This window comes from Oreochromis niloticus, linkage group LG18 (genome assembly GCF_001858045.2).
Source record: "Oreochromis niloticus isolate F11D_XX linkage group LG18, O_niloticus_UMD_NMBU, whole genome shotgun sequence".
In the NCBI taxonomy this organism is placed as follows: domain Eukaryota; kingdom Metazoa; phylum Chordata; class Actinopteri; order Cichliformes; family Cichlidae; genus Oreochromis; species Oreochromis niloticus.
The window spans coordinates 2,448,197-2,464,500 of record NC_031982.2 but is presented as its reverse complement, the minus strand read 5'-3'; the positions used below and the strand labels follow the sequence as shown (position 1 = coordinate 2,464,500).

The 16,304-nt window shown below is 40.7% G+C and overlaps 1 protein-coding gene across 12 annotated transcripts; it reads left to right on the top strand.

Annotated features, from left to right (window-relative positions):
- The first annotated feature begins 6,469 nt into the window (after window positions 1-6,469).
- Window positions 6,470-13,199, top strand: lrrc53 (leucine rich repeat containing 53). 12 transcript variants are annotated; one of them, XM_013276316.2, is made up of 10 exons: window positions 6,615-6,646; window positions 6,753-6,788; window positions 6,853-6,952; window positions 7,029-7,157; window positions 8,283-8,381; window positions 9,132-9,307; window positions 9,921-10,084; window positions 10,196-10,385; window positions 10,475-10,667; window positions 10,882-13,199. In XM_013276316.2, exons 3-10 carry the CDS (start codon window positions 6,946-6,948, stop codon window positions 13,140-13,142), a joined length of 3,219 nt encoding a protein of 1,072 aa, XP_013131770.1. In that variant the 5' UTR covers window positions 6,615-6,646; window positions 6,753-6,788; window positions 6,853-6,945; the 3' UTR covers window positions 13,143-13,199. The 12 variants fall into 12 exon arrangements, with proteins under 12 accessions (XP_025756301.1, XP_025756302.1, XP_013131773.1 ...); XM_013276319.3 differs by lacking the exon at window positions 6,753-6,788 and having other exon boundaries at window positions 6,471-6,646; XM_013276318.2 differs by lacking the exon at window positions 6,615-6,646 and having other exon boundaries at window positions 6,664-6,768.
- The last annotated feature ends 3,105 nt before the right edge of the window (window positions 13,200-16,304 follow it).

The following is a 16,304-nucleotide window of genomic DNA, read 5'->3' as shown; positions in this document are numbered from 1 at the left end:
GTCAATGCAACCCTCTTCTCCCACTCTTCACACACTGATAGCAACACCGCAGGAGAAATGCCAGCACAGGCATCCAGTATCCGTAGTTTCAGGTGCTGCACATCTCGTATTTTCACACCATAGACAATTGCCTTCAGATGACCCCAAAGATAAAAGTCTAAGGGGGTCAGATCGGGAGACCTTGGGGGCCATTCAACTGGCCCATGACGACCAATCCACTTTCCAGGAAACTGTTCATCTAGGAATGCTCGGACCTGGCACCCATAATGTGGTGGTGCACCATCTTGCTGGAAAAACTCAGGGAACGTGCCAGCTTCAGTGCACAAAGAGGGAAACACATCATCATGTAGCAATTTCAAATATCCAGTGGCCTTGAGGTTTCCATTGATGAAGAATGGACCCACTATCGTTGTACCCCATATACCACACCAAACCATCACTTTTGTTGTTCCAACAGTCTTGGAGGGATCCATCCAATGTGGGTTAGTGTCAGACCAATAGCGGTGGTTTTGTTTGTTAACTTCACCATTCACATAAAAGTTTGCCTCATCACTGAACAAAATCTTCTGCGTGAACTGAAGGTCCTGTTCCAATTTTTGTTTTGCACATTCTGCAAATTCTGTGCGCCGATCTGGGTCATCCTCGTTGAGATGCTGCAGTAGCTGGAGTTTGTAAGGGTGCCATTTGTGAGTAGCTAATATCCGCCGAAGCGATGTTCGACTAATGCCACTCTCCAGTGACATGCGGCGAGTGCTACACTGTAGGCTCTTGCTGAATGAAGCTAGGACAGCCACTGATGTTTCTTCATTAGTGACAGTTTTCTTGCGTCCACATTTTGGCAAATCCAACACTGAACCAGTTTCACGAAACTTAGCAAGCAGTTTGCTAACTGTAGCATGGGAGATGGGTGGTCTCGTAGGGTGTCTTGCATTGAAATCTGCTGCAATGACCTGGTTACTGCGTTCACCAGATATCAACACAATTTTGATCCGCTCCTCACGTGTTAACCTCTTCGACATGTCAATGGCTGTGAACAAAGAGAAACTTAAAGTTACGTTGACACCAAGCACACCATTGTTTTTCTTGTGACATTACCAATAAGTTTGATGTGTCACATGGCCCCTTCCTATTGAAAAAACAAAAGTTGTATCCAAGATGGCCGACTTCTAAATGGCCACCATGGTCACCACCCATCTTGAGGAGTTTGCCCCCTCACATATACTAATGTGCCACAAACAGGACTTTAATATCACCAACCATTCCCATTTTATTACGGTGTATCCATATAAAAGGCCCACCCTGTATATCTGTAATGTTTGGGCCCCTTGGTAAAATTACATGAAGGTGTAACCCAGAGTAAATCTGTTTTACTAGATTTTAGTAGTTTCCTGCACTTTTCCTGCCATTGAACACCTCACAAATACATGACTCCAACCACATGACTATGCTCAGCCAATCAATTCAATTCAATTCAATTCAATTCAATTCAATAAAACTTTATTGATCCTGAAGGTTGACCCCGAAGGAAATTGGGTTAAGGCTGCCGACCTTTGCCAGCGCCATCTTACCCTTCTGACCATACATGCATTACACAAACATCACATGGGGTAGACAGGTTAGAGAGGTATAACAATGGAAAATGCACAACATGAGGAAAGATAAGGAGAAAAAAGAACTCCCCCGAGACTGAGCTCCAATAGGGAGATCAGTTTGAGAACAGAAAAAAACACCTTTGCACATAGCACATGAAAAAAACTCTTAATACACCAAAGAAACACATGACAAGCAACAGGGATGGGTAAAGGGTGAGAGACAGCCAATGTAGACAGTACATCCGGGCCTGCAGCCTATGCGCTGGTCTCCTTGATCCACCATCAGCATTGGAAGGGAATAAGCGTCGAAGGCATTTGGAGGGGGAGGGGGGGATGAGTGTATATCTGCATGTGTATATATATGTCTGTGTGTGTGTGTGTGTGTGTATGTGTCCAGAGTTCAGCTGAGACAGTGTCCTTCGCCCTGCCAGCCTAAGTAAACAGTCTTCCAGCCAACCCAGTTGGCCTTGCATAGAATGGGAAGAACAGTCTAAACACAGTCTGTTATCAGGGTGTTGTTGTTCAGCTCCAGCCTTGAGACCACAGCTGGCGCCGAAGGGATAGCCGCATGAAGTGATGGTGGTTTTTACTTAAGTGCGAACAACTCCTGAGAATTTCAAAGCTGTTCTAACAGTCCGACACTGGTCTCTCAATCTCCCATTGGAGAGCCGTGAGCTTCTCCATGATGTTATCAAACTTACTCTCCGTGATGTTGTCACTCTGTGCTCAAAGAGCAGATTCTGAGAACTCACGACTTGCAGATGGCATATAGGTCATAGTAAGCCTGTCCCGGCTTCCTCCCGTCAGATGTGTGGGGGCAAGCCAGGTGACAGAGCTGTTGCAGGTTTGTATTGGCAAACACTTGTTTTTCCCGTTTTAATGCATTTTTTTTTTAACACCAACTACTTAGACGCTGATTACTGTGAGCCAGAGCCTTAGTGTTGTCGTGCACTGAACGGAACGGAATTGGTGAGTTTGAACTTTTAATTGACTGGTTGTGGTGCTACCAGCTGATGCTAATTGGCTGCTGCTGTCCAAACAACTTGATTCTGATTTTTGATTTGACCGATATTTGTTGAATAATAAATGTTTATAGTGCTTGGACATCTCTCATGGACACTCAGATAAAACTCATGGACTTTTTCCTCTTCAGTGTGGATCAGTGTTTTTGATATTACTTAGTTGTCTTTGTTCACCCCAACTGTGTTTTTGATTAATTGAACAGCTGCAGCAGGAGTGATTATTTAAGTTTTCCTTTTCTTTTCTTGTTATTTTTCTTTGGTTTTGGTTAAACACATGCAAAATGCTTTTGCAGGCAAAAGCATTTTGTGTTGTGCGTATTTATTAATTACTGCCCATCAGCTCCAGTAGCCATTCCTACATCTTCTGACTAATAATAACCCAATATTTCACTTAATACCTAGCATGTATTAATTCATTAGCGCTTCATCAGTATTACAAAAGCATGCATGATTCTGTCCTGCCCTCAGGAACACTTCCTGAAATCACTGTCTGTGAACACAGTTCACTGTGCCTTCCACAAATGCAGATTAAAGCTCTGTGAGAAAAGAAGCCATGTACCAAAAAAGAAGGTGCATATAGTACAAATAAAGACCACAAGTGGCCACGCACACACAAAAAAAAATGGTTAAACATAAACAGAAAATCCTCACTTTAAAAGCAAATAATAATTAATGTTTAAAAAAAATAAAATAAAAAATGCATCTTTAGAAATAAGAATTAAGATAAACAAAACAAACAACAAAAAAACTAAGACAAAGTTTAAGGCTCTGTTTCCGAGTCAGACATGACATCTGTTCCTCTCAGGTGACAGCCAGCTCTACTGAGCATGCTTCAGAGACGGGCAGGTAACCTGAGCTAAACCCACTCATATACACGGTACGTGTTGCAGCACTACAGCAATCAGTAAATGATGGCTCTACAGCAGACAAGCACTACAGGTCATTCTGATGGATTATCATGTGAGTGGAGTGCACCATATCTGCAGCAGGGTTAAAACACTTGGTTAGGAACAGGTAAGGAACCTGCTAATGTTTTTAACGGATTTCTATGATGACGGTCTGACAATGATCTTTTTTAAAATTAATGTTTAGATGTTCAGAATAAGAAACCAAGCTGTAGTAGATGGCATTGGAATAAAGGTGCACAATTTGGTATTTGGTAAATGTAAAAGTATATTTTCCAAATGTTGTAACTGTCTAGTGAGTTGAGTTGCCGTGACGATGGTGGGTAAAACTTTGTAAGGTATCCGAGGAGTCAGTCAACTAATAAGATGGGATAAGTTTGAACTGGACTGAAACCTAATATCCTATGGTTAACATGTTTGCACACTGAGCATCACACTATCATGAGGCCTGATGTGCTTCAGTGAAAGTCTCACTAATGTAGTTTCTAGGCAAGTTCGTAGTTTCTTTGCAGCACTTAATTAACCAGTGCAGTTCATCAGGAAATCTAGGCTATATTACCAACTAGTAATGCCATTTTCAACTAAAACCAGCATGAGGGTGGCTGTACCTCAGGCGGTAGAGCAAGTCACGTACTAATCCAAAGGTTAGTGGTTCGATCCCTGATTGTTTCAGTCTGCATGGCCAAATATCCTGGATACGATACTAAATCCCAAATTGTGTTTGTTGAAGTGTGACTCTTGGATAGAAAGATGGTAAACAGTGCTTGTATGAATGGGTGAATGAGACAAAGTAGAAAAGTGCCACATAAGAACATATTCAGTAATATGAAGCTGTGTTTGGCTGCTCCCTTTAATCACCAGGAGCCACCACAGCAGGTAGCTGCATATGTTTTGACTCGGCTGATTTTTGTTCCTCACACAAACCCAAAGAGATCCGTGTGTCTCCTCAAGATTGAACTGAGGGACCTTTAGACTGTTTTGTGAATGTATAAACCACTATGCTGTGACATTGCTTAGTGATGTTTTACTAACAGCAGGCAGAAAATCTCTAAAGCAGATATACCAGAAGCTGAACATCCTTAAAACAAAATACCAAATCGTGGACTTCAGGAGGCACAGACAGGCTCACTGCCCTCTCATTATAAATGGAGAATGAGTGGAATCTGTCTCCACCTTCAGGTTTCAGGGCGATCACATCTCCGCTGATCAAGTGCAGCAGCTGCACTTCCTCTGGCTCCTGAGGAAGAATAACCTGGAGCAGACGCTGCTACTAGCCTTCTACTGCTCCTCAGTGGAGAGCAAGCTCTCCTACTGTGTGTATTTCTGATGTCTTATTATTTATATTTTATTCCTGCACAGTAGATGTGGAGCATCCATATTTTCATTGTTCATGTACAAGGACAATAAAGGGCTATTCTATTCTGTTCCACTAAGAAATGTATATTTGTCTTGGTCTGAGGTTCTTTCGTTTACTTTAGAGTTGTTATTACTACTATTATTCTGTGCCTGAAGATTTAGATTACTGTCTGATGATTGACTGTCTATCATACTGTTAATTCTGAGCGTTAGTTCTTGTTGTATTGTGTGAGGTCTGTTGGCTGTTTAGTTTCTATGAAATTTTGGCTACAAGTCTAGATTGCTTTACTGTTATGGTGTTCGGTTTGAGTTCTCTTTGTTTCCTGTCTCATCCACATGTGTCTTGTCAAGAGACAACAAAGAGACACAAAACAGCTTTAAAGAAATACAGTACACAAAAAAAAGAGATGCATTACAAAACAACTTTTTTTTTTTTGGCTGCTTTAAGTGTTGTCACAGCCGATCATCTGCCTCCATCTAACCCTATCCTTGACCACCTCCTCTATCACACCAACAATTTCTGTTCCCCTTCACTACATCCATAAACTTTTTCAGACGTCTTCCTCGTTTCCTCCTGCCTGGCATTTCCATCTTCAACATCCTTTGTTTAATACTTCCACTCCCACCTCGAGTTTCTAACTCTGTCCCCAAACTGCTCAACCTCAGCTTTCCCTCTGATGATGTCCATCCTGGTCACTCTGTCACTTGCACGTCAGCCTCTTGTCTTTTTCTTAGAGCTACTGCCTCCAAACCCTGCATCATAGTAGGTCTCACTACTGTCTTGTAAACCTCCCCTTTCTTGCTGCTATCCTTTTGTCACAAATCCCCCTGACACCATCTCCACCGACTCCACTCTACCTACACTCTCTTCTTCACCTCTTTTGTACTGTCTGTTGCTTTGGATAGTTGACCCCAGGTATTTAAAGTTGTCTACCCTCACTACCTCTATTCCTAGGAGCTTCACTGTTACACCTGTCTCCCATGTGTCTACTGTCTCTTCAGTAGTATAAAGACAAACTATAATGTCAGTTAGAACAGTTCCCTACAAAAAAAAGCTATGCAAAAGAACAACAGTGTCGAGACTCACAAAAATGGGGCAAAATGACAGAGACAAAAGAGATTAAGGTGACACACAAAGATGCATGAAATGATAACAAAGAGACTTGATGTGATGAAAAACGGACACAAAACTACTACCAAGAAATTCAAAATCACTATGTAAAAATGCACAAGATCAGAGTGCAGCTGTATATTTACATCAGTGAAAAAAAAGAGCTTAGTGAAGATGGAAGCTCCACATTCAGTTCAGTGTTAATAAAACATAATGCTTAAATAGCTCTTAAATCAGTGTTGCTTAGACGTTATTGTGTCAATCAGCAGTGCTGTCTGCGCTAGGAATAAACTGTGAAATGCGTTTCTTGTATAGCAGATAAAAGTCTGCCAGGTTGAAATATAATTGCACTCTGTAATGAATGTGTTGTCTTGCTGGTCAATCTGATGAGCCATTCTGCTTTATGGTTATTGTGGAGTAGCTTACATTTGTTTATCACCAGAGAAAAGTCCATTAGTAAAAGAGCTTTAGCAGAAACATGATAGGCCTCATTTGGCTACAATGTCGGGCTGTTATCCATCAGTCAGCCTCCTCTGGGGACAAACTCTATCTCCCCAATGCTACCTAACACACAAATACACATGGTGATGCATTACCATTTAGCGTTATTTGTTTGCTTAGCAACAGAGAGCGAACGTGTACTTGGTGATGGTGTTGACGGTAAGAATTACTTTCAACCTGTGAAAACACCTATGAAGACATCTGTATGTGTTTTATTCATGATGTCACTCATTCGTCTACAGTACTTGTGTGTTGTTCTGTTCAGGATGCCGCAGGCTAAGGTCCACACTCAGCCACGCAGGTCTGACTACACAAGATGGGCGATTATGGTGTTTTTACAGTGATACAATTACGTCTTTTCGTAGGACAAACGGATGATAATGGCGATACGGATAAAGCTGGATCAGGTTACGACCCTGTGGAAGAGAGGCCTCCTCATCACTTCACTGTAACACAACATGTACAGTGAGTAGTACACATGGTTTTCTTGCATCGCAGAAGCCCAATGCAGGCAGTTAAGATTATGCAAATGTCTTTTCAGATATTTTGCGGATGTTGTTGCTGTTAGTTATCAGCGCCCAGCGCATGTCCCAAGTCCCGTTGTGTCCTGCTTCCTGTATGGTTTGTTCTGAGGATGCTGTCATCTGCCAAAGACTGACTAAAATTATAGGTAAAAAAAAAAAAAAAAATGCCATTCCCCCTCTATAACTGAAAACTGAGCCTAAATAAGTGCATAGTCCTACTGTACGGCAGTCATATGAAAAACATTATTTGTCATAGTATTCAGAGTTGAAGACATCAAAACACGAGAGAAAGGGAACTAACAAAATAAAGGAGAAAGTAACTCAACAGGTAAACACTGAACACAGACATTAAGGATTAACAATCGAATTAAAGGGTACTGGGATATGGAGGACTGGGAGAGTTACGTTACACTGAAATAAAGCATTTCATGCTTTAATAATCAATTTTAAATTAATAAAATAATTTGCTAATTACTTTTTGATTATGTTTTTTTTAAAAATATATATCCATTATTTGGTAATTTAATAGACAAAAACACAAGGAATGCTTTTTTTTTTTTTTTTTACTCTTTAAGTATCAAAAAGCTATGTGGTAACTGATGAGACTGTTTACAGACAGTAACTCTGTTATCAATCACAGGACTCAGTGCTTGTTCCAGCAGTTTGATTAGTTTCCAAATTTATTTGTGAAAACAGACCTTAGCTTTCTAAAAACGTTAGCTAGCTAATACCGCCATATCACAAGTTAACACAAGCCTACAAGGGTAGGGCTACCTGGAGTGATGCTAATGTTACGTGCTACTTTCGTGTTACCTTCCGCAATTCGGAATTTTAATACTAATTTGCAAATGGATTCACTAATACATATTTTACTGCACAATGCATTATAAAATGACAAAATGTAATAATAATAAAATCAAGCCTTAAAGCTCAAAGAAACACAAAAGCCAGTTTTGCAAAACATAAACTAAAGAAAACCAACAGAATTTGACATTACTAAAAACTGTCATATATTACAATTTTTTAGTAAGCTTATATAATTAATAAAACCTAGAAACATTTTTACTATAATTCATTGTTTTGTATTCTTTCCCAGATTAGCTTATTGACAAGTGAAATTCCCCAAAACTATGATTTAGCATAGTTTTATGCTAGTTTTGTAGCATAATACAAAATTTACCACTTTAATGTGGTAAATTTACTTCTCACGTATGAAACCGAAAGGCACTAATATGCTGATGATGTTGTGTGTTTTTGTATGCCTTGACCAGTTGCTCCGAATACCACACAGGCTCTGCTGCTAACAGAAGGCTCAATTTCTACAGTTCAGCCTGCCTCACTGTCTGAGCTGAGCAACATTACAGTCATTGGTGAGTTTTGAGAATTGCAAAACAGCAACAATAGTGGTAGGACAAGTTGATTCTGTTCAATGCGGGGGCATGTTCTGATATGTTCTGATTTAGGACCCAGATGGCTTGGGGATAGAAGCTCCTCTTGAGTCGCTCTGTTCTTGCCCGTATGGTGCGGAACCTGCCTGATTGCAGAAATTGGAACAGTTTGTTGAAGGATGGGACGGGTCCTTCAAAGTAAATCAAAGTTAGTTTAAATAGTGAATCAAAACAGCAACCACAATGGTCAAGAGGGGTATTTGAAGGTAGCTAGCAAAAGCTTCTAATGCAGCTTTTCGTATTCATTCTATGAAAAATTTTGCCTCTCAAATTTACAAAAATAAAGACTCAAGACTAACTAGACACAAGCAAGGCAATTATTCTTGCTTGTGTTACATGTTCCCTTTTAGTACAGCCTTTCACTTTTGATCCATAGAGGTCAGTGTGCCAAACCCTTTTGCTAGATGAAATAGAGTTAATTTTAAAACTGTGACCCACTAAACTTCAGAAGAAAGTCCTCTGCACTATAAAAATACTGCAAAGCAATGGCAGATGACAGACAGAAAAAGAACAAAAGAAGGAAAATTGTTTCTTTTCCAGATTCTTTTTAGAAACAATAGTATAGCCAGGCAACAGGACAGAAACTGCATCTTTCACTTTTTAGATGCATTAAAACATTTAGACTCCCAGTTTTATAGTGTTCAAATGTATTTCTCCCTGCTGATCATCCAGGTTTGAGCCATAACAACATCTCAGAACTTGCTAGAGAGTCTTTCAGAAATCTGCCCTTCCTCCACACATTACTGCTGGACCACAACCTCCTGAACAGTGAGTCTCTACAGGGTGGAGCTCTGATGAATCTAACCCAGCTACAGGTCCTTACCTTGGGCCATAATATCATTAGCATGGTAGGTACCTTTGCTGGGGAAAATTTGCAACTACTATTTGCAACAGTAGCATTTGCAACAGTAGCATTTTCAGTTGAGAGATTTTGCAGTTAAGTGATTACTTTATTAATCATGGATAGTAAGTCATGGAAAAGATGGATGTAGCCTTTGTCACTTTACCAACTGAAGGTTCGAGCTGAACATTTTCAGCCATCTTAGTTTTTTGAAGACCTGATGTGACTAACTCATCATATATGGTGAAGCATACCCTCCCTTTCTCCCTCTGGACATCTATGGGGACAGTAATGAGCAAAATGAGCATCATATTGTATTCAGCAAAACTTGAAACCAGAGATAGAAGTCATAAATGATGAGTAAATGTTTATTGAGGTAATAGAGCAAGGCTGCCCAAGGTAATCTTCCTATGTAAGCTGAACTCTTCTCTACCTGCTGGCATTTAGAAAGAAGACAGCCTTAATATAAAACATAAAAAGTAAGACCACATACTATGTGCAGATGGTAGTAGATGTTTATCGTCTTCCACAACGTTTCTTGTGCATTTAAAGAACATACAGCATATTACGTTGTGGGACTAAATACATGAAGTAAGAATCAACTCTGTGTTGCTGTGCAGATCCAGGGTGGCTGGTTTAAAGGTGCCAAGGCTCTCCAGAGTCTTACACTGGAGGGAAACCTGCTCACCAGCTTAGATTCTGGTTCCTTCCCTCTAAATGACCTCAGAGAGCTGAGGAATCTGGATCTGTCAGATAATCTGATTCAACATGTGGACAGAAACAGGTAAGTATTTAATATTACTATGTTTATTTTTTTCCTTTCTTTAAAAGAATTAAAGGACCTTCACCAAAACTAATGTAATATATATATAATGTTGTCCCCTGTGTGTCTTAGTTTCCGTGGCTTGGTGAGCCTGACGACTCTGGATCTTTCCAGAAACCGCCTGAGTTCTGCTCCTGTGGATGCTTTTTCTTACCTCACCTGGCTGACAAATCTCAACCTGGACCTCAACTCATGGAATTGCTCCTGTCAGCTGCTGGAGCTCGCCGACTTCCTTTCCACCTTCATCCAACAACCTGACAAGGTACAGGAACTCCCCCCACTAAACCTACGTCCACTCACCAGTACAACCTGAACTGACTTAAATCTGTTCTCTATTTGTGCTGATCTCAGATCCTCTACAATGGCCGTAGGATGGTGTGTGCGAGCGCTGACAACCCAGCTGTAACCACAGTGCTGGAGCTGACTGATGCCAATTGTGTCCCGTCCAATCAGAACATCACAGTGCATATAGAGCCAAGAGCCAGCGTAACGCCTCAGTTGTATGCTCGAGATCTAGTCATCACTGCAGTCATCTGCTTTATCGGTGAGAATGATATACAACACAGGATAAAAGAACAATGATTTCAGTTTAACTCTTAGACATTAATGAAAGAATAAGAAAAGAGAATTAAAGTATTAGATGGAGAATCATAGCACAGAACACCCAGCATATATGAAACAACACAGTTCTAAATGATCAACATTCGAAAATAAAAACAGGAGAAATACCCAATCATACTCATTCTCCTGTGCTTCAGGTGGCGTTGGCTTGACTCTGCTGATAGTTCTGATTTACTATCAAGTGTCTCGAAAGAAAAAAATGAAAGAAAGTAAAAGACTGAAAGAGCAAGAAGAAGGAAGCAGCAGCACGGCTAACCACCGTGTTAATCACCTTGATGTTAGAGAGAGGAGGAGGGATGTTTTCTTGCAAGAAAACAGCAGGCAGCAATGGAACAAGGATGCCATGACTTTGGACACATGGGCAAATGAACCTGGAGACCAGTTTAGATTTAGAACTGATGAGAACAGTGGCTGTTTCAGCTGTCCTGACTGCAGCAGTGATGCACCACAGCTGAACCCAGTGAGAAGAGAAAACAGGATGAATGGAGGGATTGAGGCAGAGGTGGACAGAGAAAGGAGAAAAATAAGAAGGATACCCGATGAGGAGGGGAAAAGGACAGAAGTTCAGCATAGAATCTTGAACAGGGACACCCCTAACAAGTTTGTTTTTCAAGAAAATACAAATTCATCTTCTTATCCACAGAGTGAAGCCTTTAGTCAGAGAGCAGAGATCCTGCCAGCCTGTAAGAACGGCAGAAACGTGAACAATCACAGGACACATGCAGAAGTAAAGATTAAAGGATATGAGAGTTTACGCTGTGAAAGTTGTCACAGGACATACAGAGCAGAGCAGGACATGAGACAACGGAAGATTGGAACCAATCCAGGAGACTTTGCTCTGCCTAACGGCTTCTCTTCTCAGTACAGGCTGAATGAAAGAGGAAGGAATGCTCATAACCACTCTGACATGATGAAGAACACAGAGTTGAAAAGAGTAATCAGAAATGTGTCATTTGATCTGCAGAGTTCAAGAACCCTGGAGGAAGGAAATAGTCAAATTGAGGACAAGAGAGAGGAGGAAGTAATAAGAGACAAAAGAAAGAGAAGAGAAAAGAGGCAGAAAGTTCAATCCAGCCGGTTGGTGAAGGTCAAACTAAACTTGAATCCACTACGAAAAAGCAAAGTCCATCCAAGGAAGAAAATTGAGCAGGGTCCTTTGGAGAAAAGCAGCTCCAAGAAAAGCAAAGAAAAAAGAACGGATGGAAAAGAATGTGAGGAAAAGAAAGAAAAAGGAAAGTCTAGCGAGAAAAAAATGAGAAAATCCTCCAAGACTGAGACATTGACTGAGGATGGAAACAAGGAAGAAGAGGTCGGAGGAGAAGAAGGACAGAAAAGCCAAACACTCTCTGAAAAAACAACTTCCAAAAGTGATAACAGTAACCAGAAAAGTACAGAAGAGAGTAGATACCCAGAGAACAACCAGTCTGTGCAAAGCAGCAGTGCTGCTGACCAATCAGGGTCCGCTATTGTTAGTGGGCATGGGCAAAGTCTGCTGGGTAATAAGTATCAAGGAGCTGGCCTAACTCTGGGTAGTGCTCAGCATTCGTCTACCAACCTCTCACTGCTTGGCTCAGCTGGCTCACAGCTAAATGGCAGCAGCCTCTCTCTTCAAGGGGGGAACTTTCTGCTCAGCACCTTGGCCTCAGGATCAAAATTGCTGTTCCCCAGAGGTCCAGCTCCTAGTATAGCATTCAGTGGGCCTAACATGGCTTCAAGTGGTGCTCCGGACATGCTTAGCAGACAAGCTGCAGGAGGAGTTCTGTCTGCTGCTAACCCTTTCCATGTAAGTGCAACACCTCAGACTGGAGGAGCTCCCTTGAACTTAGCAGCAAACCCAGGTGTTAATCCTGCAGCTGTCCAGTCCGCCTCTCAGAGCCCAATGCTTCCTGACAGCGCTCCTCTTGTAGCTAAGCCAAAACCTGAACCAGCACAGGGACAAGTCATTCAGAATGCAGGACTGCATCAGCTATCTGTTGAACCTCAAGCACCCACAACCAAAGAGAACCTCCCTGCCTCGCAGGATTGTATGTCTGAGGATGCCCCTAAAAGACTCGAACCAGTGAGCACAGTGGAGAATATATCAATTAGTAACAGTCAGGCAGAGACTAGGAATGTACCTGTTGGTACAATGGTTGATATATCAGTAGGGGTTGTGGCTCAAACTGAGGTGCCTGCAGTGGAGAGGTATGGAGCCAGCATGCAGGAGGCAGGCATATCAGGTGTCTCTGTGCCTGGTATATCCACAGAGAGTGAATCCTCCACAGCAGCTGCTCTGCTGCAGCAAGAGTACCTGCCTGAGGAAGGAGGCTCCCCCTCCCTCAGGAGGAAGCTGAGACTGGTGCTTCCTGAGAAGACATCCAGCCGTCCTCTCACTGCTCTGGAGAGGAAAATACGTTAGAAGCTAACTCAGTATTTAAACTACTTTTTAGCTGAATAAAATGTTACTACTGAATCATTTTGAGATTTAAAGGATTTCATATTGTTTATTTTTTATCAATTAGTTTTGCATTTTAAAATCATTCATGGCCTTGGAAGCTGCATTTGAATAAAATTGCATCACATGAAAACCATTTAGTGGCTTTGCTGCAGCTTTCTGTCGTTCCTCACGATCTTCATCTACAGATGGCATTTCCTTGTGTGTTGTGACAGTATAGTTAAAAATGACATAATTTTTCTTTATTCATGGACATGAAGCACAGTTTCATGTAAGGCGTAGCTTTTGCTTAGTTCAGCTGCTAACTTACAACTGCCAAGTAAGTTCTACAGTAAATACAGTAGTGAAATAAAGACAACATCTTTCAGTGATCTGAGGACTAAAACACTGTAACTTTGACCTCTATGCAGATTGCAGCAGGTTTCTGGGGTTTTGGTGTGCATGCAGGATTGCGTTTCAGTTTTGGCCCTAGGATGGCTGTTTGCAGAGGATTAGGTTTCTTGGTCAGGCTGCAGAGCTCTACATGCTACCTACACAGGGGTCCATTTACTGTCTGAGCTTTCTTCCTCCCGTGAGTCACTGTGATATATTACACTGTCGAACATCACTGTCTTGTTAATGTTGTTCATGGATATGATCACAGAGAAGGTGTCTGTGGTCCTGATTCTTAGATGGCATTACATTTCTAAGAATAATAACTTTATTTGTGTATTACTTTTTAAAACACACAGTTAAAAAAAGTGCTTCACAGGTTGGATAGAAGCACGTATTAAAAATAAGCATACATTTAAACACACAAATACTTACATTAACTGCTGCGTACACACTTCAACACATATATAAGAAGAATGAGAGCCAAAAATTAAAGATGAGGGTAAAGGTAACTTATAAAAACACGTTTTTAATACAAGCCAAACATTCAGCTGACCTGATAAGACAGAGGAGGGCTGTTCCAAAGTTTTGGAGCTCCAACCTTACAATTGTGGTCACAAAAAATTCATTTCGGTTCAGTTTTATTTATATAGTACCAAAGAGAAAAATGGCAACAATCAAACAACACCCTCTGAGCAAGCACTTGGTGATAGCGGGGAGAAAAAAAACTGAAGAAATCAGACTCAGGGAGGGGCAGCCATCTGCTGTGACCAGCTGTGGGTGTGGAAAAGAAGACAGGGCAAAAGGCACACTGTGGAATAATATCTAATGATTAAATGCAGAGTGGTGAATAAACACACAATGAATGAAAACAAAGTGAGTGAAGACAGCCTAGACCTAGTGCAGTTTAACTAAGGGAAGATTCAGGGTTACCTCATACAGTATAAGCTTCATCAAAAAGGAAAGTTTGATCTTAGAAGTAAATCCAAACTAGGAGCTGGTTCCACACAAGAGGGGCCTCGATTCTGAAAGCTCTGCTTCCCATTATACTTTTAAAAACCCATAGCAGGAAACACAAGTAAGCCTGTAGTCTGTGAGCAAAGTGGGGTGATATGGTACTATGAGGTCTTTAAGATAAGATGGGGCCCGATTATTAGATTAATACGGAGCCAATGAAGAGAAGTTATCACGGGAGAACTATCTTTCTAGTCCCTGTCAGTACACTTGTTGTACGTTTCTAAATGTACCTGTATATTGTTTACATGTTTGAAATAAATTAACAATCAATCAATCACTTTGGATCAATTGAAAGCTTTTCTGGGAGTTTATAGGACACCCTGATAATAATGAACTAGAGTAGTCCAGCCTAGAAATAATAAATACATTAACTAGCATCTGTTGTTTGTAATGTGTAATGTAATTTTAGAGATATTGGAAAATGCAAGAAATCCTACATATCTGCTTAATTCAAAGACACTGAAAGACAAAAACCACTCAAAGATTTCTCACAGTGTTACTGGAGGCCAAGTAATGCCACCCAGAGTGAGTATTTGGTTTCTAAGATTTTTAGGGCTGAGTACAAATACCTCAGTTTGATCTGAATTTAAAAGCAGCTTGTTAATTTGTAACACACATAGATGGAGAAAGATTTTTACAAAGGTAAGGACTTTTTAGCAAGTGAAACTTTATAAACAGAATTATTGAATTATTGTTTGCGAATCATCTTGCAAAACCATCTGCAATATCATTGTGTGTTATTCCAAGGTTGCATAAAAACATACTACACAGTTTGGTATGGTTTTGTACAAGCTAAACTGGTTAGCTGGCAGTAGCAGTGTAGTTTACAGTGATGCACTATGGTGGGCTGATGCATAGCATGCTGTGGTGTTTAATTTAATCATTATATCAAGAGTAAAAAATTTATATTTGAGGTCATGATGCTGATTAGATTCACTCACAGACTCCTTTTCATACTAGCTTCCTTAGTGTCTAGGGGTTGGAAATCAGCCATAGAGCTTGTGAAACATCTGCTTATATGTTTTCGAATTCAGTGGGTTATATCCTTAAAACACAGTGAATATCAGAGTAGCAGCACAGGCCAGCTGATTGCAGCCTTACACAAAGAAAAATTGACTGAAAGTCACAAAACAACTCATGAAACTTTTTTCTAAGCATTTCTTCTCTCCCAGCTGCACCATGACACCTGATTTTAGGGTTCCCTCTTAGGGATACACCCTGGACAGGTTGCCAGTATGTTGCAGCATGTAACTATATAATGTTAAGTAACATGAAGCTATGCACCAATAGAATTTTTTTTTTGTTGAAAAATCAACTCTTTCTTGGGTTTGTTTCCCATTACATCCCATGTAACTCTTACTTTGCAAAAGTAGAGTAACACGCTGAATTCCCCCCCCCCCAAATCCTACCATTCAAAATATTTATAGTTGTAAGCACACCATTTTATTCACTCCATTACTTCACAGCTAAATCTGGTGCTTTTCCAACAAAATCAGCTTAGATAACATGACGACGATGAATTTAGGGGTAGTGTAATAACCCCAGGAAATGTATGACATATAAGAAGTGGTTGCAGTCCTTGCCTGTGGTTGTTAGGGGGCAGTGTGTACCTGCAGACACAAATGGAGGCACCTTTCTTTTTCAGCAGCTGCACTTTTGATTTATGACTCAGATCTGGCACTTTGGAGACATAATTATAACAGAGGGAAAAATACCTAATTTGCTTGATAGAGTTAG

Coding starts and splice junctions, on each gene's coding strand:
- lrrc53 (XM_013276319.3), top strand. Junction 9,308..9,920: donor GCCATAATATCATTAGCATG/GTAGGTACCTTT, acceptor GTTGCTGTGCAG/ATCCAGGGTGGCTGGTTTAA. Junction 10,085..10,195: donor CAACATGTGGACAGAAACAG/GTAAGTATTTAA, acceptor TGTGTGTCTTAG/TTTCCGTGGCTTGGTGAGCC.